General features: G+C 32.3%; 3 protein-coding genes across 3 annotated transcripts; all 3 read right to left on the bottom strand.

Moving 5' to 3' along the window:
- Positions 1-7,760: 7,760 nt before the first annotated feature.
- On the bottom strand, positions 7,761-9,800 carry LOC149771890 (uncharacterized). The gene has a single exon (XM_089948101.1). It carries the CDS (start codon positions 9,783-9,785, stop codon positions 7,776-7,778), a length of 2,010 nt encoding a protein of 669 aa, XP_089804227.1. The 5' UTR covers positions 9,786-9,800; the 3' UTR covers positions 7,761-7,775.
- A 505-nt stretch (positions 9,801-10,305) lies between these two features.
- Positions 10,306-13,565, bottom strand: LOC149771889 (uncharacterized). Its single transcript, XM_089948102.1, has 3 exons — positions 13,382-13,565; positions 12,485-12,586; positions 10,306-11,811 (listed from the first exon to the last, which is right to left on the bottom strand). The coding sequence occupies exons 1-3, from the start codon at positions 13,463-13,465 to the stop codon at positions 10,894-10,896; spliced, it is 1,104 nt and encodes a 367-aa protein (XP_089804228.1). The 5' UTR covers positions 13,466-13,565; the 3' UTR covers positions 10,306-10,893.
- Positions 13,566-14,349: 784 nt separating this feature from the next.
- On the bottom strand, positions 14,350-21,244 carry LOC149771888 (uncharacterized). Its single transcript, XM_089948107.1, has 8 exons — positions 21,234-21,244; positions 20,645-20,734; positions 16,894-16,978; positions 16,495-16,572; positions 16,136-16,244; positions 15,821-15,855; positions 15,184-15,277; positions 14,350-14,540 (listed from the first exon to the last, which is right to left on the bottom strand). The coding sequence occupies exons 1-8, from the start codon at positions 21,242-21,244 to the stop codon at positions 14,350-14,352; spliced, it is 693 nt and encodes a 230-aa protein (XP_089804233.1).
- Positions 21,245-23,407: the final 2,163 nt, after the last annotated feature.

Below are 23,407 nucleotides of genomic sequence, written 5' to 3'. Positions count from 1 at the left end.
CGGGCCGACCAGTCCTAACACTAACCTCTTAATGCTGAGGCAGCTGTTAGTACCGTTTTTGTAAGTCTTTGGTACGACTCGGCCGGTGATCGAACCCACGACCTCCCGCATCCGAGGCGAACGCTCTAACCACTAGGCCACCGGAGCGGTTTCAATTTATGAAGACATGATGTATAATACTGATTGTTTTTTCTTTTTTTGTTCCTGTAAAAAAAATTTTATCTATGACCAACAACGCTCACTGTAATGTGAAATGAGCTTTTTGCACTGTATCGAGCGGACAGATTATAGTAATTTTACGATACTTGTGTCCCAAGATGAGCGTTGTCAAGAGTAATCCAACGATACATCGTTGATTAAGATCAGTTGAGTCATTTTGGAGAAAATTTCATTCTTGTTAATTAGGGTTATGGTTTAGTGTTGTGGTTTTCTGGTAATAACGTACGGACGGACATGATGATTCGGACGGTTTTCACCGCAATCCGTGTCTCATGGAGCCCTATCGATATTTACTTTTTCATCAAAATCAATACAGATGTTTCGATTTGAAAATGGATATTTGTCATTTAGGGTTGCTTTTATGAATTTTTTCTGAAATATCTCTGTAATTACTTGGAAATTGGTCATGCGGTTTCCTTTCCTAGATCGACCTTGGCGAGATATTTTGTATATAGTGGTATATAGTGGTTCGTCTGTCTGCAGCACATAGCGCCCCCACATATGTAAGGGTTAGGTTTATGGTTAGGGTTGTAGCTATCGGACAGATCATCCGAATTTTATAACAGTTCTGTCAAAAGATGCGCCTTGACGAGATACATCTTTCAAGAGTTTGGTAATTTTGTCATTTTCCTTGTATTTTTGCTTTATGAAAATCTTCCATTTCTGCAACATAATCTATGTGTAATCTAATAATATGAGATTTCAGAATGCAAATAAAAGTGTGTTTAGAATGGAAGGAAGGTATGTGCAAGAGTTAGCACGTGTAGGTTGGCTTTAACGTGTCAGATATTTGTAGGAACCAATTACAGTTAAATTAAAAGTTATACTTTTTAAAACCCAGCTTTAACAATTTTTTAACTTCTAAAACGGGGTTTTCTGGTCGTGGTTATTCTTGAAATAGTTCCCTAACACTTAGTTTCTGATACGCCATATGTTTAGCCGTCAAAGGGACCGCCCCAGTGGCCTGGTTGTTATAGCTTCCTTCTAGGATGAGGTTGGTCGCCGGTTCGAACCCACGCCGAGCCATACCAAAGATTAATAAAAATGGTATACACAGTTGCCTCGCTAGTTGCTCAGCGTTAAGAGGTTAGTGGTAGGACTGGTCGGCCTGGTGTCAGGATAATGTGACTGGGTGGGACATCATGCTACATGTCTCCGGTATGATGCCCCAATGCTTAAACATTGTTAAAGCTACGTTAAAAATCCAGTTAACACACGCCAAAAAGGAGTATATTTATTGCGCAATGTTATACGATTCGCTCACTATAAATGAACGATGGGCCTTCATGTGGTAATTTTAGAAGTGACTGACCAAGATTGAAATTTCTGATTTTTTAACAAGGTGTAAATGTGCCTATGTTTAACATTATCGGTGGGCTTAAGTAGCCGGAAATTTTATTTGCAATAAATTTATAATTTATTAATCTTTGCACAATCACATTTATCTCTTTGCGATTTTTCGGGTATATACTGTGATGCCTGCATACAAGTTCGTTCTGTTATTTCCATCACAATGAATCGCAGGAGGCTGAATGTTGCGGGTACCAAGAACTTTATCATTACAAATTATGTTTTCGTTATGTTTTGTTTACCATTTAAAAACTTCATTACCGTGAATTTTCTAGTAAATTCTTTACCTGTTACTGAAATTTTCTATGTAGAAGTTTAGTTGTTGGCTTGAACTTCAAACCCATGTTTAGGAATGCATGTTCTGGTTATGTCTATCTCGGAGAGCTTATGTTCATATTCGCTTTCCCTACCTGTCCTATTAGGGTTTTGTTGGCATTTTCCCGGCCAACAAAAATCCCCATATTTATCACTATAGTTTCCACCCAAGGGCAATGTTGGTCTGAAAGGACATGCGATTTGGTTGCTGTTTTCACTACAGTATTTGTATCTTAGAGCCCTATAGCTTTTTTAATGACAATAAATCAAACGGTTTAGGAGTAAAATGCAGTTGTTTACTTTAGGGTTAGGGTTACTGTTATCTGTGAATTAACACACACACACACACACACACACACACACACATATATATATATATATATATATATAGAGAGAGAGAGAGAGAGAGAGAGAGAGAGAGAGGGGGGGGGGGTTCGCCCGTAAGTGATGGAAGAAAATTATAACTTAAGTTTTATATAATAATTTTTTAAAAGTTTATTTCCAAATGCCATGCTCACGATGGTGGTCACCGCACGTAAGTCTAAGGGACCTGGCCAAAATGATCCAAATCAGGCCCCTCGTTTGCTCTTGCAGTTACTGCTGATATGGATTGAATCGATATTTATTATCTTAGAACGTTTATTTAATTGAACCAATGTCAATAACTACTTAGGGGCCGTCCATTTAGCACGTACGCATGTAGGGAATTGGGGGTTAACCACCGACCCACGAGAACCTACCGGCAAGCTTTCTCGCATATCAACGTTGGCTTAGAATGAACAGGACACAGCACACAGTCTCTTAGAATATAGTTAGGAAGGAGAGAGAGAGAGAGAGAGAGAGAGAGAGAGAGAGAGAGAGAGTTGTTGTTGTTGTTTTCATTGTTATAGGATTTAACGCCATTTTTCAGCACAATATAGGCTATACATGGCGGCCAGTATTAATGGTGGAGGAAAAAGCCGGGATATCACCGTAAAGAACCACCGACCCACGAGAACCTACCGGCAAGCTTTCTCGCATGTCCAAGTTGGATTAGAATGAACAGGACACAGCACACAGTCTCTCAGAATATACCGGTAGTTGGGAAGGAGAGAGAGAGAGAGAGAGAGAGAGAGAGAGAGAGACAGAGTGCAAATGACAGCGATCGAGAGAGCGAGTAAGAGAGATAAAAAAATTGAAATGTTATTTTGGAAACTTTTTTTTATTTATTGACAGCCACAATAATAATACAAAAGTATTTTGAAGAAGAAAACACAATTTAATAACAACAGATACAGCAATATAAGATTTTATATGAAAATCTTGAAATAACATTATTTAAAAAGTTAAAATAAATGAAGATGTCTGATGCATTTCACTAAAACCCAATAAAATATATGACAACTGATGATATAAAACATAAACATCAGTTGGTCATTATCCTAAGGGGTAATAGCGCCAGTCAATTTCAGCAGTAGATATCACATCATAATGAAGAAAAATTAAGACCCATGTATTGAATGGAATGAAATATATAAAAGTATTGGGTTAACGAAAGAATTACTTACAATATACCATTAGGAAAAGATGGGAAGTAAAGCTAATACTGTGCCGTCTACCCGCAGTTTAAGGAGCTGAGCAGTGAAAACCACTAACATGTTATTAACATGTCGTTCGTTCTGTCCGGCAGGAGTTAACTTGCAGGCACTCTAGCATTAGCACTAGAGTGAAAAAAAAATAAATAAATAAATAAATAAATAAATAAATTTAAAAAAGTAGTACATTAAAGATCGGACAAGATTTATGACTCTGGTGACTGTTATGAGGATAAATATACATTTCTTTGTGACCGTTGACCTTCAAGACAATACTTGGAGACAATAAACTGCTTGTAATTTTTAAGTAGATATTTCTTCAAAATAAATATTATTAATCTTGTTCATAAACCTGTATTTGAAAAAATAATGTGTTGTAACTATTACATACATCCAAACCATATTAATAATAATATTCAAAAGTCAAAACTTAGACCATTATTCTACTCTTGAATATTAACATAAAAACTTGTTTAATATTGAAGGAATGAAGAATATTCGCAGTATAGATCATGACTATCAAAATATGTGAAGATTTATTTAAGTAAGACAAAGATCTGACAGTAATCTTAATATTAGTGTATAAAAAGAAAGTAAAATAAATTAAAACAGCAGGAGGAAAATATTTAAAACATTATTTACATTAAAGTTCGTATCAAATTCATAGAAAAGGTCATTTTGTCATTATTGGTTTCATATTTGAAGAATGAGGAAATCCTATACTTACTCATCATGATGTCAGTCAAATTTAAACTGCTCTTGTCAATTTCACAAGTTGACATAATATCATAATGAAGCAAAATTAAGACCTATGTATTACATGTAACGTAATTTATTTAAAAAAGTATTGGGTTAATGGAAGAATTGCTAACTATATACCGTTATGAAAACATGAGAAGTAAAGGAGCTGAGCAGTGAAAACCACTAACATGTTATTAACATGTTGTTCTGTCTGGCAGGAGTTAACTTGCAGGCACTCTAGCATTAGCATTGGAGTGCAAAAAAAAAAAAAATAATTATTAAAAAAAATATTACAATAAATTATTTATCTATCTCTGTCTATCTCCCCAAACAATAATCAATTGTGCAATCAACTTACAATTACAATCTAATACTATGTACTAGTGTTAACCATTATTACACTTGCAGTAATGTGCAATTATAAAGAACAATGAGGCAGTCGGTGTAATGGATTCCTGACCCATTACTACCTGGATAAGGTGAATAATACTAAGAAAATAAATTTAAACAAAATTAAAGTATCAAATGGGCAAACAAATGTGAAGCTACTATCAGTAAGAAGTGGAAATAATGTTCTACTCTTAAATAGGGATAATGTATTATAAACGCGATTGAAAACATTGGCTACTATAAACGTAAAGAAGATATTAGCACTATTACAGATAATACATTTTGTTAAAATAATGAATATTTGAATTGTGCATCTGTTGCACCGAAAAAGTCAAAACTTAGACCATTTTTATTCTACTCTTGAATATTAACATAACATACAAAATTTGTTTAACATTGAAGGAACGAAGAATATTCGCAGTTTAGACCATGACTCTCAAAATAAGTGAAGATTTATTGTAAATAAAACAAAGATCTTGGTGTTGTTGGTGTTGTTGGAGGGTTTAACGCCATTTTTCAGCACAAGATAGGCTATACATGGCGGCCAGTATTAATGGTGGAGGAAGAACCCGGGGAAACCCCGGATAGAACCACCGACCTACGAGAAGCTACTAGCAAGCTTTCTCACATGCCAACATAGGCCGAACCAGCAACTCGAGCCCACGCAGACAGAGGTGAGATGACAGTGATCCGTAACACTGATGGCGCTTCAGACCACTTGGGGCCCCCAAACAAAGATCTGACAGTAATCCTAATATTAGTGTACAAAAAGAAAGTAAAATAAAATAAAAGAGCAGGAGGAAAATATTTAAAACCTTATTTACATATATTATAAGTTTGTATCAAAATCATAGAAAAGGTCATTTTATCATTATTGGTTTCATATTTAAAGAATGAGGAAATCATATACTTACTCATCATGATGTCGGTCAAATTTAAACTGCTCTTGTCAATTTCACAAGTTGACATAATATCATAATGAAGCAAAATTAAGACCTATGTATTAAATGTAACGTAATTTATTAAAAAAGTTATTGGGTTAATGGAAGAATTGCTAACTATATACCATTATGAAAACATGAGAAGTAAAGCTAATACTGTGCCGTCTACCCGCAGTTTAAGGAGCTGAGCAGCGAAAACCACTAACATGTTATTAACATGTTGTTCTGTCCGGCAGGAGTTAACTTGCAGGCACTCTAGCATTAGCATTAGAGTACACAAAAAAAAACAAAAAAAAAAAAAAAAGTACATCAAAGATCGGACGATAGTTATGGCTCTCTGGTAAGTGTTATGTTGATAAATATACATTTCTTTTTGACCGTTGACCTTCAGGACAATACCTGGAGACAATAAACTGCTTGTAATTAGACCACTCGGGGCCCCTGTATTAAATGTAATGTAATTTATAAAAAAGGTATGGGGTTAATGGAAGAATTGCTAACTATATAACATTATGAAAACATTAGAAATAAAGCTAATAATGTGTCGTGTCTTCTGCCTTCAGTTTAAGGAGCTGAGCAGTGCAAACCACTAACATGTTATTAACATGTCATTCTATCCAGCAGGAGTTAACTTGCAAATGTAATATATGTATATAAAAGTATGAGGGCAATGAAAAAATTAATGAATTTACATCATTATGAAAGGACGGAAAAAAAGGCAAATACTGTGCCATTTACCTGCAGTTTAAGAGCTGAGCAGTGAAAAAAACTAAAATGTTAGTAGCATCTGAATAAGAAAAGCTAGCAAAATTTATGAAATAAAGAACTAAAACGATCTCCGGCTCTCTATTAATTTTTCTGTTGACTGATACACACAACATTTGTGCCAGTTAACATTTTTGAAATTAACCACAAAATATAAGTGTATAATTTTTAATACAGTAGTAAAATGAACAATAATTCTTTAAAGTATGACTGGAGAAACATAAGGATTGTAAAATAATTTTATCAGAGTTTGTCAGTTACAATCCAAATGTTTAAAGTGTAACAGACCAAAAGAAATTAGTGGTAGTGGTCGGGTAATGATGAAGTTAATCGCTAATGTTGATTGATAAATGTAGAATTTTTTGTTTAATGGAGCAAATAAAAATGTCTAAGTGGGTGTTAAAATATGGATACATTTGTCAAGTACATTTGATTAAAGATATAGCAGCAATAGTGAATAGTACTAAAGCTCGTATTTATAGTATTATGGATGAGTATAATAAAAAATGATTATAAACAAAATAAAAATAGATGAAAAAAAGCAGGCACGAAGGACAAATCTTCAAAAGAACAAATGTGAAAACCCTAAGAAGCTGAAACAGTGGGCAAAGACTGGAGATATTAAAAAGATCTAGGCTTTGGAAATTGTGATCAGGTAAAGGATGTTGAAAAGTTGGAATGGCGGCATAGGAAAAAAATGAAGCCATATTTTGTGAGGCTAGAACATGTAAATGAGATTTGTTTAATGCAAATTAACTTCAGGCTCACATGGGAAGCATATCTTTGGATACTGATTGAAAAATGGGAAACTTTACATATCTCAGGATATAGAGAAGAAAGCACAAGACAAACTACATATGAGCCAATGGAAACTTAAACATTTCTTATGGCAGAGTACCAATGATGGTTAGTATGTCAGTGAACTATTGAAAGAATAAAGGTATGCTGCTACTGGAAAAGATGGCAACGATTTTTAATAAAGCAAAAGGTTGTGATTCTTGTTTTCATGTACAATAAACCCTTATATTTAATAATCTGAAAAAAATTGAGCTTGGAAAATCTGGAATGTGTTTACTATAACACTGCTTAATAACGTACAGTATAAACTGTAATAAGTTTATTTCAATGTAGTTACGAAAATAAGTCTTTTAAAAACTTAGAAATATAAAAAAAGTACCTATTTGGAATCTTGGGATGCTTTTTCAACCTTCAACTTAATCTGACATCTTATCATGTGTAACAATAATATCAAATGTCATTTTTTTTAATAGAAAAAAGTATCTTTACATTACTTTATGAAATTTGTCTCTGTTTATGATCATTTTATATATTGTAAATATGTTTCACATCTAAATTTTGGAGTAAAAATTACTCCCTTAACTGCAATAATATACCCATAAATTGTATCAAACAAAACAATATAAAATGCAGCAAAGAAATTTAAGAATATGAAAGTGTTCCAATGATCTATAACATACATCTAAACTCCAGCTAAAGCAACTGTCCTTTGTTTTTGATACCTTTCACTTTTTCTTACATTCCATTCATGTATGAAAAATTGTAAGTAGAAGCAAAAATGTTCTTGGGTCATTTGACGAGCTGATGATTTAATACACTGAATGAAACTGTTAAATTGTTCACATATTGAAGAATTTATAGAGTCAAATCCAATCAGTCTTGATGATCGATATGCACAGGAACATTTGTGAGCAAATCCATGGAAAATGTCATGGAAGAATCTAACATCTCTAAAAAAGCCACTTTCTCGGTTTAAACAATACTCATGGAGATTACATGCAAAGTCATAAAATACATTCTTTGGTGGAGTTTCCAAGTGGGAATAAATTGATGCTGATGGGTCTTTACGTCCTTCGGCATTTGTCATATGAAATCCATAACAATGTCCATGATTAGGACAGAACCAAAGAAATAAAGATGAAGTACCAGGTGCGGAAATATGAGTTTTAGAGAAATATTTTTCACGGCGATCATGATCTAAAGGTGGATCATCATAAGCCAATGTTGTTTTCCTTTCACAGTCAATATAAAATTTTCTGACTGAACGCAATTTCTTTCCCGACTCAGAAAAATAGTATGCTCTCCCGAACTTTGGAGGATTATAAGTACCAAACTGTGGCAATGCAGGTTCAGCTGGAGTTACATTTATTTCACTAACTTGTGTTATTAAATAGCGAATGAAGTCAACTACATCTTGGCGTATACAATCTTCACCATTCTCATTAATGTTGCCAAGCATTGATGTTGCAATCAAATCTCTTATTTCAGGTGAATATTCACGCATTTCCTGCATTTTTCTATTGAAGAAAAGATCTCCACCATTATTAACCTTTTCTCCTGTCATATGATCCAAAAGTTCTACAATGCAATCTAAATACGCATGAGGGATCAAGCTAATGATAGGAGCTGTTGTAGACAACATTTTAACAACATTAGCAAATGCAATATTTTCATCTGGTAAAATATTTTCATCCTCTGACATGTGTGCAAGAAATCGTCTGAAAACAGGCTTAACTGAATCACATAACAAAGACAAAAGTAAATTATTTCTGTTAAATTGTTCTTCATGTGGCAGAATCTCCTGCTGTGGTATTTCTTTTAAAATTACACTGCTTATGTAATGCAAATGTTCTCTGGCTTGTTTTAAGCTATCTTTATCAATGCCTGTCCTGTCAGGAAGGAAACAGCTTGTCATTCTTCTGTGCAGTGTTGGTAAGATGGTATCAGAGTCATCTGGCTTGCTTATTTCCTCAAAGTTAGCATTGCGAAACCCAACTCCAACTTTCGTTCCATCACACGCAAGCTGATTTGGGGCAAACCCACAAACTGGACAGGGTTTTCTGAAATCTATCTTCATATTTGAAGCCAAGCTGAACCACCATTTCCTAAATACTACACGATCCATGAATGTGCGGAAATCTGGATTTGATTCACGGTGATCTTTAGTTCTAAGGTCACAAAATGATGAAAACGTCAATTTAGAACACAAAACCTGGTTTACAAATGCCCAACCAATCTCATCACCTGCAGCAGTGTCCCTTGTAGCAACATGAATGCAAAGAGATTGCCCTTCATCCCATTTTATTTTACATGGTGCTTCAGTTTTAACACATATTCGTATTAAAACTCTACAATGCACTGGTGCAATTTTTGTGTAAATGGTCAATGTACGATCAAAAACAGTTTTACCATTTAAAGGATCTAAATCAGTCCACCCAGCACCGCACTGACATGGAAACTCTGGTATCTCATTCACAAGGTCAGGTCCTTTTACACAACCATTTTCGATATTGCTAAAGTCTGAAGTGATCCAAATGTATCTTTCCCTTATGTTCTTGGCCAATTTTGAATCTTGCTGTTTTCGTGCTGAATGTGTACTTACACAAGGAAAGGACCAAAGTCCATCATTGACATTAAAGTTTGAGTCATTTCCTGTTGAAAACTGGTCTTCAATATTTATTTCAACATCCATACTTTCAGTAAAGGCTTCAGTTTGCAAATCATCTGCAGTATCATTAAATTAACAATTGGAAAACTCCATCCAGTAATGAGGCGCATTTTTTAGTTCCAGCAAATGGCAACATAGGTTTCCTCCTTTAGTGAGCAAATCTACATTTCTTTTGAATCCCTTTCTACTTCTGTAGAAACCATTTGTACATGAAAGTATAAAACGCTGAACACGGTCACTGAACGTTAAATGTACAAATGAAATTTCATCATCATGCAAGACTGAAAATTTCTTTGTATTTGGTCGGCAAGATGACAACTCAACTACCTTCATATCTTTGAATGATAGACTTCTCTGTATCACTGTATGTTTGTAATTGCTGCATTTTCATCACTTTCAATATTTGGAAAAATATCTTCTTTTAATACTTTATATCCAAGGCATCATACTGTTCTTCTATATCACTGAAACATTCTAAAAGTGTGCGATAAATTTTACATGTACAAGTGTAGACCATTCCATTTTCAAACTGCTCCGTTGTCGTCACGACATACTCAGACTTCTTGAATTCTCCCGTTTCATCATCATAGTCATTCATGACAGCAATTAATTTGTGCTCATCAAAAACCTGTATAACTAAATCTCCACATTCAAGTAGCTGTTTCTTGAAATTATCATAGATACTTATATCTTTCATTACATTTTCATTCTTTAGGTCAACAGTTTTCAATACCATTTCTGCTGTCACAATCTTTCCACGTGGTGTGAACATTTTCCTACGTACTGGCGCAGGTTCAGCATGATACACAATATTTTCACTGGCACTATTATTGTGATCATTTTCCTGGCAAAGGTCTCTGTAGACTTTGAATAATTCACCAAATTGTTTGTTCTTGTAAAGATAAAGCGCCTTGTTCCTTAATGATTTAGCACTATAACAGATAGAAAAGCGATACAGAAATTTTATTATGTCAATTCCATGGTCATTTGATAATAAATTTAGCATAATACTTTGTTCATATAGAGACTCAACAGAAGCAAAACTTTTTAGAAAGTCTACTGAAGATTTCTCATAACGATCCAAAATTCTGATCTCTGGATAATGACATGATATCACGAATAGCAGGAGTCTTCAGCATTTCATTGTCACAGGACATGTAATAGGCATCCGATACATCTTTGCCGATTTTAACAGTGAATCCTTTGCGAGTGGTAAGAACAAAACAGGCACATAATTCCAAGTTGGTGAAATTTTCAGCATGCTCTGCAAGTTGTAGTTTCTTTCCTTCAAATTACTTAAATTATATTTATATACTTTATCTGGTCTGCTATGACTTTTATGTGAACCTTTCATTTTCCTCTGTGTTATCTTTTTTTTATCTTCATCAGTGGCAATGTTGCACAAGAAAAGTGATTCTTTTGAGATAGTCAATTTCTCACATATTAGATGTGAAAAATTCTCCACCATAAAATTTTGATAATATCCTGATTCAATATATCGCATATAATAAAATGGTGCTTCACTGCTGTCATTTATAATTTTAAGTAAAGTAAATACGAATACTCCCTCAGTACAATTAGGAAAAGTGGCTATATTTATAGCAGCATCCTCAAATTGTTGAAGCTGCTTATTCTTCGAATCCATGAAATGGCACTCTATCAACTGACTGATGATGTCATGCTCAATGTAAATGGCTTTATTGCACTTTTCCAAATTGGTTGTAAACACATTTTTAGCAATGCTAACTTCTGATAAATCTGACTTTCTTTTCCTGGATAAAGTTTTATTGTTAATATCTGTAGGATGTAATGCGGCTTCCTGCTGTAAAGAATTTGACACAGGAGTTTTAACTTCTATACTGTCATCTGTTGTCCACTTTTCTCCTAGAAGCTGCCTCTTGCAAATATATTCTGCAGTTTGCTTTTCAAATTCACGAGCATTGGAACTGTTTAGCATAGATAAGTACTGGCTGTGATCTTCAATAGTGTATGGGTATTTTGGTGGCATTCTGAAATCTTCATCCAGTAAAAGGAGATGCAGTTTGCTTCGCTGTTGACAGAAAAATAAAGTTAACTGTAAATAAAACATCTTGAATATCACTATAAATACTATTTTATAAAGATCTTTGTTATCATCAAAATGTTATCAAATGAGCTTAATTATTAGGAAACTATGCAGATTGTTATGTATGAGAGACATTACACACAGACTGAAAGTTAAATGAGAAAAGAGGGTGAGCTGATTACCTAAAAAAATAAAAAATAATCAAGGTACGCATTAGTAGTAATGTATTACATTATAATTAAACTATTCCTCGAGTGGAATATTGTCTTAATCAGTTCCAATATAACTGCTCATTCTGCATATAGCAATATTTTATATATGTAAGAGGAAAAAAAAACATAGGAACTGAACAAATTAGTTTAGGTAAATAATTCCTTTCAAATCAACAAATGAAATAAAACGTATCATGAAATATCCACTGAAAAATAATTAAAGTTGGAATATTAAGAAACTGTCACAAAATTTCATGTTACAAAATAATAAAGGTAAAACTAGATCACAGAAAATTAAGAAATCCTAAGTTTAACTATACCATACAATATGGATAACTGATATGATAATGAAAGCTATGTGATAAATAGAACTATCAGTGAACCAAAAACATGCATTTTTTTAATTTCAAGGCGCATTTCTAATGACAATCATTGTAATATCTCACCAATGGCACTGGACATAAATGCAGATCACTAGTTATTTTTGATAACTGTCCAAGAGGTAAAGCTTGTTGCCATTCTTCAATGGAATGAAAAGAAAACTGTTCCTGCAAATGTGATAAAATATTTTTTTTAAATGTTTAAAATAAGTAATTTTTTTCATTACAACAAAACCTTAAATATCATGTATATTCCAGAGAACAGTACATAAAGAAGCTGAAAACAAAATATATTCTCAACATTCAAATGTTGTCCAAGAATTAACTCATATGATAATCAAGATGGCCTTAACAACATGACAGTGAATAAAGAACTGGGCTCTCATTCACCAACAGTCAGATTTTCACAACTTAAAGATGAAGAAATTCATAGCAAGTAACCAAAAACATGGTTAGTTCATCAGAAATAATTGTCTTTTATATATGACTAATGCTGTAGCTGGTTTTGAAAGAAAGTTCCTCTTCCAGTTTCACCTGCCACTGCTGAAATACATTTCTTCATTAATGTTACTATGAAGATGATTATTTTAATATGTTACACAGTATATGGAATATTTAAGCCAAATAAGTACAATTGTAATAATGAAGCAGTTAATATTGTCATTACAAAGTTACTATAATTATGATTAAGGTCTTCATAAGGACCAAACTAGTGTTACTGGCCACAGCAGATTTTTCTAGGCCAAATAATTTTCATAGCCCAACTTATTTAATTTTGTCTGTGATGTAACCAATTTGTGATGACTGTAGCATGTGATTGACATTTTCAAAAGTTTCAGCGCACTATTATTATGTTTTAAGGACTACATTATTCATGAATGAATGAAAAAAGAAATATATGACAATAACTGAGTCACACTCTACAATGTAGACAAAAAATGCAAAAACTGTACGATTACATACCAAATAAATGTGTTTTAATACATGTGTTTCCAACTCATTTCCATCGTAACTGGTAAAAGCACAGTCTTTCCATTGACATAACATGCCAGGATGAATATGACCTATTACATGCTGTCCTAAAAGCTGCTCTGTTTGGAATGTTTCTGTGCAAGATTCCCAGGAACATTCGACCTAGAGCGAGATTAGTAGAATAGGGCATGATATGGGGAACTAAAATACTGTAACTATGAGAACTAATTCACGTGTTAAACAAAACTGAACCTGTTTGAAAGTATTTTCCTACCTTTTAAAAGTATAAAAAAAGAGAAAAAGATGACCAGGAAAACAAATAAGTTTAAAATGCTAATCTTGTATATTAAGGAAACACTGGCAGTTAACCAATTCAGCCCCGATCCTGTCTGTAGGCGTGATGAGGCTGTACCCTACTTCAAAGCCCTGAAGCAGAAATTGATGTTTCTAATACAACTAGTCATTATTCTCATGGATACTTTGTTTAAAACAGCTGTATTACGATGTATTCAAAAATAGTACCCCAAATGTCCTTCCTACGCACATTTCAGGCAAAAAAGACAAAAACCTCTGGGGCCGAATGAGTTAAATTTGGTTTATTATGATCACTCACACTGCATAGAAACTTTCACTATTCTGACTGTACACACTACTGCTAGTTATATTTGCTGATCGGGAATTTCCTAGAACTTATTTCTCATTGATACATATTCTGTTTTAGTGATATACATGTCAATTCCTCGTATGATAATTTTTAATATATATATTGTGAACAGAAGGGAGAAAAAAATAAAATGTGTGTACCCAAAAGGTATGTTGTTGTTGTTGTTGTGGGGTTTAACACCATTTTTTAGCACACGATAGGCTATACATGGCAGCCTGTATTAATTGGTTGAGGAAGAACCAGGGAAAACCCCAGGAAAAACAACCAACCCATAAGAAGCTCCTGGCAAGCTTTCTCACAAAGGTATAGATGACAATATAGAAATAATTACCACTGGAGGTCCAGGATTTTCTTCAACATCACCAGAAAGGATCAGTTTCATTTTTGTAAAGTTCTTCCAACAAAATGCAGCAATTGTCTTTACAAATGACAAACAGTTTGACAGCACTGTTTGATCTCTTTTGTCTCTTTGTTCACATTTCATGCCTATATATTGATAAAGATGATAAATTTAATAATAAATGAACGAAACATCCATCAACAATATGTAACAACTGTATTCAAGGTGATGTTAAATGTGGCATGGCATCACTTTGTTGACAGGAATTTTGCATGAGTATGCAAGATATGTGCTTATACAATGGCGAGAAACAGCATAAGAAAGATCTGATAATTTGCTTAATGATATTACTAAAGGCATCAGCGTCTTGAGCCAGAGTAAATATTATATCGTAATATCCTGGTTTTCTTTCTGATAAAAAATGACTATCACGGATGATATATGGCATTAAATCCACAAAGCTGAGTATCGTGTCTGAAAGGAAATTATTCATGCCTTATTGACAAATAAATGTTGAATCATTTATTGTGAAAGACACAAAATAATGTTCAAATTAAATAAAGGGAAAACGATTAAGTCACATTAAAGTTCCACTTTACACATTCTATACCTCAGTCTTAATAAAACGGCACATTAGGATGGCACTATATATATATATATATATATATATATATATATATATATATATATATATATATATATATATATATAGACACACACAGAAAGTGAGAGAGATGAAAATAGTAAACATACCAGATACATAACTGTAATACTGAAATGTATATTTACCAAATAACTGCATTTCAGGAACATCCAATGCAATAAAATCACTATCAGTTATGGAACTTATGTGACTGGATGCTTTACAAGTATATATCTCATCCTGTAAAAGGGCAAATTCATTATAAAGCCAATGATTGAGGGTTGTTGAGCATTTTATAAATAGGACACTAGAAGTGTTAAATAGCTATACATACACAGATATCAACAAAGATGAAAATTGTACCCTGATTCTGTTGGAAGATAAATTTTAATTTATGCATGAATTATTATCATCAAAAAGAAAATTGATATCTTTTCAAGATATTATTATAGGAACATTAAAATATAACATGGACTGTATTAAGGTTTCAGAAATAATTTTATTTAAGTCAACTTTATGTGTCATGTTGAAGTAACTATGTGTGTGTGTGTGTGCGCAAATACCCAATCATGAATCATATGCATTAATTAAAAAATGTACACCATGAATTAGTTATGTAAGTATTTCTGGAACAAACTAAACAAACGAAGTAGTATAAGTTGTCCTCATTCAAAACAAGTGATGGCTGCCTTAACACAAGAAGCCAAAATATAATTTTGGTAAACATAATTAAAATTTTTAAGTTCTGAATTGTATTTAAGCAGAAACTAATATATATCATACCTTCATATGGTTTGGTTTGAATGAAGCACCCTTATCTGGAAAGGAATAAATGTTTTAGATTCGATTAAAGAAAAGGCTTACAAAGAGGAAACAAAAAGCTAAGTAAGAATTAAGGAATAAAACAATATTTGTGTATCTATGCTGGAAAATGAAAAACAATCAACTTCATATCACAGAATTTACAGGTCAAAAGTACCAAATATATAACACAATATAATTGTAATGCATCTATTTCACCAAGAATAAGCAAATTAACTGGGTTAATTTTTTGAAAATTTAATAATAATTTGGCAATAACTACTTCAAGAAACATACACATGATCTCCTCCATTTTCTTTCTATGAGGAACATGTCTGTTGAAGTAATGGTTCAAAAGAAAGTCTTCCTTAGTGCATTTCACACGGCACTCAGGATAGCAGAATACCTAAAAAAATAAAAATATTTCAACAGTAATAGTGTTTTAGGAAAATAGAAAAGCACTTAAATGTTAACAATGCTGCACATTTTAATAGCTTAGTATTCATTATTATTAAAGAACAGTGATTCAAAAATATATATAAAAAATCTCAAGATCAGATTTCTTCTTTACTGGTCAAATGTGAAAACAGTAGCCACAAAACAGTATTTAGAACGATAAAATAAGAAAAAACAATTGTATAGTAGTTTCTACTTACCTTTGCAGGGATGATTTTCTGGATGAATCTTTTCACTTTTGGTTTCTGGTGTGTACAGGCAGCATGAATATGTCGATCCTTAAAAAGTTAAACTTTATATGATGGCACAAAATCAAGCAAATTTGATAAAACAAATGTTGTCATTAACACAGTCATATGCAAAGTTGCCTATATCATCATTTGCTCTGAAATTTATAAATAAATACCTTGTTAATTATATTATCATATATTTTTTAAAAAAGGAAATTTCCAGAGTCATTACTTTCACTGTAGTTTCTATAACGAACTATAATACCGCAAACAGCACCGGTCTTTTATTCATTAACTTTTTTTTAACTTTCAGACTGAAACATTTATACTTTGATAATTAACATTTATACCTTAATACTAAACAATTACCTTGTATATGTTATGAATAGCTGTTGGTGGCAATATTACAGCAACATCCTCACTGACATGCACTATTATCTCATGCTGCTCTAATCTGCATAAAAAGTATATATCATCAAAAACATTTCAATGGTTATTTTCCTGAGAAACAAATTATTGGAAACAAATTTATCAAAGTATCAGCAATAACTCTTGACACATAAAAAAGGACACCTGATACAGTTAAATAAAAGACCTGGCAAATGCGCCACTCGAATTATAAATGTAAAAATACGTACGTGTCTTTCAAGAGAATTTTTTTAAAGAAAAATAAGAATATGCGAACAATATTATAATGATGGCTACACACATTGGCTGTAAGGGGTGGAATCTGATGAAGAATATTCACTCTAATATAAAATATTATTGTGAAATAAAGATGCATAAAAATGTAATTTCAATTATTATTACCATTTAGCAAATATGCAGTTTATATAAAAAGTTAAGATAGATTCATATTGCTGGCAATGTCAGTTTTCCACAAAAAGAAATGAATAGGTCATTCTTAATCTATGATGGTATATATGTTCAGTACACAAGCACTACCAGTTAACAATTCTCAGATGATTTATTAATCATAATGTAGCAACGCAGCTGTACAGATATCAGTAAATTACTATCATCAAACAATAGCATAACTGATGATTATTTTCCTGCTCAAGTAAAAAACATATCACTTGGAAAAAGGGAAAAGAAAGACAAGAAAAATAACAATATTAAATACTAACAACTATAACAAAGTATGTAAACTGAAGCTGCTTTTACACAGGTTCCAATCGACACACCCATAATGTATGTATTAATGAACACATGCACATTGAATAAACTTGAATCAAATATATAATCAGTGTGAAAATTTTGCTCTTGTATAAGTGAACAGATTCAGTATTATCATCTATAAATAGACATGCAGAATAGGTTAACATATGTTTTAACTAAGCTGCAGGATTGATCATAATCTCTATAATTGGAAAATATAGCAGGCATGGCCTTACATAATTGATTAAATGTACAGTACCAATCCTCTATTTCTTAGAATGCCAAATATTTAATTTTTTTGTTTCATATAAATGTATGGCAAAATATAATTTTTTTGTTTCATATAAATGTATGGCAAAATATAAAACAATTATTAAAGCAGTAAACAACATTGTTTGAATATTTAATTTACAAATGAAGTAAAAACAAATGCATTTAGGTTATAAATTATAACAATAATTGAAAAGTTAACTAATCGCAAATTTTGAAACACACTGGCTGTCATAAATACCCACAGAAACCCCAATACGATTTTAATACCTTTTAAAGAAATTGAAAATTCTCATTGCATGAGTGTTGTATAGATTCTTTTTAGTGGTTTTATACTTCTCCAGGCCAGGGGAATTTTTTTAAAAATTAAAAGAAATATTGTTAGTAGTAACAATATAACAAATTTCATTTCTGAAGTATGTGCATTATTAAAATGAATTGAAAGAAAAAAGAAACCAGTCTGGTCCATAATGAACACATTTTGTTATGACTGAATAATAACTAGTAATTTTATAAAAAAATAACAATATAGAAGGTAGTGAACATACTGAGCTTTTGTACTGTAAATAAAGATATGCCACACTGCATGATTTCATTATGTGCTGATGAAAGGATAATTTAATGGTCAATTAACATGCACATTGTGACAAGGATAATTGTACTGTAAATTAACATCCACATTCAGAGATCGCATTAACTTTATAAGGTGGCATGATTTATGTCATCATTTGTATAGTAACTGATAAAGAGCAACTGGAGTCATCTGAGAAAGATTTTAATTAGTTTTATTGGATTTTTAATGAAGCTTTAACAATTTATCAGTTACATAACTATAAGGTTTCCTTGTCACAGTCTATAGCCAGGGTGTAAAACCGGTTTTGGCCAAAGAATATATTGCATTTTCTAAGACCAATCGAGGGCTGAAAACAAATTTCTTTAATATTATTACTGTTCACACGCCAGATTAGGCCCACTGGCAAGGGCTTGTGCATCTATGGTATATCGTGATGTCAAAACCATGCCAAAGACATATTGTGTCACACATTATCATGACAGTGGGCTAATATGCATTTACTGAAATGTGATTGCAATACAAATGAGATGCAACATCAGAGGTAAATTTCTGGTCTTATAACGCAACTAGAATAATGATGGTACTTATTGAATCATAGGATTTTAAGAATAAAACTTGTTATGTAAATAAGAAATCTGTATTTAAATGTGAAATATTTCTGCTTTTCCAACATGATTAATTATATAATATAACCTGACAATTGGCTTACAATTTATCCACCTTTAATCATTTTAGTTGTAAATGTAAAAAATGAACAGAAATGAAATATCAAAAAGGGAATCAACATAATAAAAACATGAGAAAAACAAACCTTTTCTGAGAACAAACTCTAGTTCTATGAGACTGAAAAGAGTTTCATTTTTATTGAAATTAAAATAAATATAAAGCAGAGATAAAAGTGATGCATGTCAGGATGAGAAAATTGATATCTTTTTCTTGTGAATGATATATCTGCCTGAGCTGTGAAACCTAACTTATGAAACAAGCGAGCTATGTACATTTTGGAAAATAGACTAACAATAATCATGAAATTTATTTATAAAATCTTTCAGATTTAATAAGAAATAAAAATGTCTCTTCCCACACCCACTTTTTTGATGTTCAAAAAGGCAATGGTGTGATGGTGATGGAACTGATGTTTAATGCCATTTTAACACACTGTGAGATGGTTAAGGCTGAAAGTCACATAACTGGAACCAACCATGAGAAACTGACATTCATTTTTTGGAGTGTGAGTGGACTTGACAGCATCGGATTCATATGAACAATTCCTCAAACTATTTTTAAAATTTAACAAGACTTTCAAACTCTGAGACAAGACAAAAGCTACATTATGTCTATTTCAACCCTTGAACCATACCTGGACATTCCAAGCTTTCTGTGTGTGAGTTTATATAACCAACATCACTGTATATGTGAAAAATCAGAATTCTTATAACAATTCCAGCCTGTACATGTGGTATAACTGATTCAACCTTTCACCCCCAACACAAAGCAGGTCGACTGAAACTATTCCGCTAAAATATTAGTGCAAAACTATTAGGCATTAGATAGTTATGGCAAAGAAAGTTACTGCACAGATAAAGCTAGAGTATAAGAGTTTTGATCTATGAACAATAGATGTGTCAATGACTTTCACAATTTATGGGTGGGTGTAGATATGACACATGATCATATGATTCACGTTTCATATGAATAATTCTATGAAATCTTTGTGAAAACCCAGATATCGTTAAAAAGTTGCAGCCTGGATAAGCCTGACGTAGGCCTAACCTAACCTTTGACTCAAAACCATGAAGTGGAACATGTAGTTGAAACTGGTATATGACACCACTAGGACAATATAAATAAATTATACAACATATAATTCAAGACAGGAGTTATTCAAAAGACGTTGTGGCCGGGTCAAGACGATTAATTGACCCAGATTTTATTGAAAAAATATCAAGCTTTACAGATTTATGGCCATAATGTGAAAATGTGACGAACTGACTCATGAAAATAGGGATAACAATGCGGGGGGGGGGGGGGGCAGGGGAGACTTTAGTATAATTTCTTACTTTAGATGATACATTTTTCAATTTATCTTTATCTCTATCTAATACAATATGCTCATACCTTTTTAACTCGTGTTGAAACAGGTACTCTGTATCGTTTATACCTCCTGAATTTGGGAATAAATGGCTTTTTGCTAAAATTGCAGCTCTCCTTAAATGAAATAATTATAAAACATTAACAATATATGTAAACAAACAAATTCTGTACTTTGGTCAGTCCAATTACTCTTAAGTATATAATAAGCACATTAATAATTTTACCTGTCATTTTAAAAAGGACAAACATGAAGTTGACATTTTCTAAAAACAAATAGGGGCAGAACATTATGATTTAACATGGACATATTGCTGTAATACCAAAATCATTTACCAAATATAGACTGATGTGAATATGTGACCTTATTCATGTTAAAAGCAAGTTTAGATTTTATGTAAAAACTATAATTTATGTTAGTCACTTTATCCTTGTAATCCATCGACTTAAGTTTATCTCTGGGTGGAAACTGCTTCACTACATCCGCATAAGACATACGGGTATCGACAAGGTCCAAGGATAACAATTTTTCAGCGCTGTTTATCTGCTCCATGTCCAAACTAACAACAAATGACTCCAATACTGTTTTCAATACATATGCACCATTTATATTTACATGGAGTCCATCACGTGCCAAATGCATACTTCAATCAAACAATGGGTTATAGTCAATAAAATGGCACTTATCACATTCTCGGCTTAAGCTCATAATGACATCATTTAGTGCAGCACATCCTCTTTGTAAGTCTGGTAAAACAGTAGAGTTCCAATGAAAAGATTTAAAGTTAATGGTGGTTCGAGGCAGAATTCCAAACATTGACCAATATCGTGGGATTCGTTTCCAGCAGCTGACGAATAAAGTCTCTGTAACAACTGAAAGCAAGAAGTGCACAAAAAGAATTAACTAAAATGCAAACAAAACATGACTAATAAAACTGAACATTTCAGAAATTCACCACCATAGTAACTGCTGCCATTTGGGAAATATAAAGAAAATGATACAAAAATTTAAAAACATCTGCTACCAGGGTTATTTTGTTCAACTCTCAAGCTCTAAGCAAAAATAAATATCCCATTTTGACATCATATGGCAAGATTTCGGAACAATCAACACACTTCATTTTTGTTGTAGCAATGTAAAAATTGTATTGTCATAAAGTGCAATATGTATTACCTAATTAATGTTACCCTCCTCCTGATGTTAAGCCTGTTTATTTGTGGCATTTGGTGGATTATTAGTTAATAAATGTAGATTGTTGGAAGCTGAGAATACCAAAATCAGTTAAAATTGTGACAAGAATCTTGAATTAAATGAAGCTACTGAAACACTTTCTTCAATACTTTTATGTTTTTATTCATTTTGTTAAAGAAACATACTTCAACTTAATCTGATTATGGCATTCCCGGCATAAATCACATTTCAGGCAAATGAAATGTAGGCCAACATAACTTGAAATCAGGTCCACATGATTGTGTGAGAATTTTAATTTATTATAAAAAAGGCATCAGAGTTAGAACAATCTCGCTAAATCATTGTGACTTTAATTTGTAGAAAAGCATCAATACGGGCTGCATAAAGTTTGAGATATTTCTGAAATCTGACTTCTCAATATGATGCTAGGTGACATCAAAACATGCTACACAAGCACAATTAATTAGGTAATAAAACATTGACCCCAAAACATAAATATCAGGGTCAATGTCTTAGACTGTATGACGAGTAGTCAATATGGATGCTAATCATGTAAATTTGTTATTGAAAATTATGCTGGTCATATTATAATTAGAGAGAATATTTGGAATTCATCACTAGCCAGTTGTACTCAGTAAGATCAATATAATAAATTAAATATACAATAGAAATTTATAATAGTTATGCTGCAAATATTGGGCACAAATAATAAATGTTTTCAAAGTCAAATTTACAAGTAAAAATACCTTGTAAATATGCTAACATCTTTTCCAACATCATTCGAACCTATGTGAAGAATCAGCAGGTCAGGTTTTTGGGCTCGGACAACATCTAACACTTTGGATTTAAAATTGGTGACATCTCCAACCAATTTCGCACCAGGAATAGTCAACAGGAATAAGTTTGGAAGATTCAGAAGACAACTGAGTTGCTTCAAATTGGAATCACCTGCAACGAAAATGCTCCTCGACATTCTGATAAGTATGCGGCAGCTATGCAAAATATACAATGAATCTGAAATGAATATCCACTATTTAAAAGAAGTAACTGTCTTTCTAAAAAGAAAATATAAATTACATAAACACTAAATTATACTTTTCACACCAGATCAAGTGTAATAAAATGGAAGTTAATCATAAACACTTCAGAAAACAAACTACTAATAAAATATTTTCTAGTATATTCTTCACGCTATCAGTTCCAATACCTTAACTAGTATGTGAATATGCAAACTTCTTACTTAGGTAGTAATCAAATTTAAACACTAATACATATAAATGAACAAAAAAACTTAGCAATGCAAGTACAATATCAAATAAATTCAGCCAATATTCACAACAAATAGAAAATAAAGTCAAACTGATAAAACTTGAAAGGACTGAAACGAAAATTCAAATTGGTCTGGCAGCTGGTAACGTGACTATGGTCTATACAAACTAGTTTGTTAAATTTGCGCCGCACTATGATAAACTGTAAAATAAATCAAAGCGTGATTAATTATAATTACATATATGTCTAACAATTTTTAAATATATATGAATCGAGAATATGGTAACTAAAATGCAGTAATTATTAATCGTTATCGCTCAAATTTGAAA

Source organism: Sinohyriopsis cumingii, unplaced genomic scaffold, assembly GCF_028554795.1.
Source record: "Sinohyriopsis cumingii isolate HCF-2022 unplaced genomic scaffold, ASM2855479v2 utg001603l, whole genome shotgun sequence".
In the NCBI taxonomy this organism is placed as follows: domain Eukaryota; kingdom Metazoa; phylum Mollusca; class Bivalvia; order Unionida; family Unionidae; genus Sinohyriopsis; species Sinohyriopsis cumingii.
This window is presented reverse-complemented; position numbering and strand designations above follow the sequence as displayed.

Excerpts from the sequence above, each read along its gene's own strand:
- LOC149771888 (XM_089948107.1), bottom strand. Across the intron at positions 16,573-16,893 it reads CTATTCATAACATATACAAG|GATCGACATATTCATGCTGC; the intron begins GTAATTGTTTAG and ends TAACTTTTTAAG. Across the intron at positions 15,278-15,820 it reads TCAAACCAAACCATATGAAG|GATGAGATATATACTTGTAA; the intron begins GTATGATATATA and ends GCCCTTTTACAG.
- LOC149771890 (XM_089948101.1), bottom strand. The coding sequence starts at position 9,785 with ATGGATGTTGAAATAAATATTGAAGACCAGTTTTCAACAGGAAATGAC.
- LOC149771889 (XM_089948102.1), bottom strand. The coding sequence starts at position 13,465 with ATGTTATGTCAATGGAAAGACTGTGCTTTTACCAGTTACGATGGAAAT. Across the intron at positions 12,587-13,381 it reads TATTAAAACACATTTATTTG|GAACAGTTTTCTTTTCATTC; the intron begins GTATGTAATCGT and ends TCACATTTGCAG. Across the intron at positions 11,812-12,484 it reads ATTTATGTCCAGTGCCATTG|CGAAGCAAACTGCATCTCCT; the intron begins GTGAGATATTAC and ends TTCTGTCAACAG.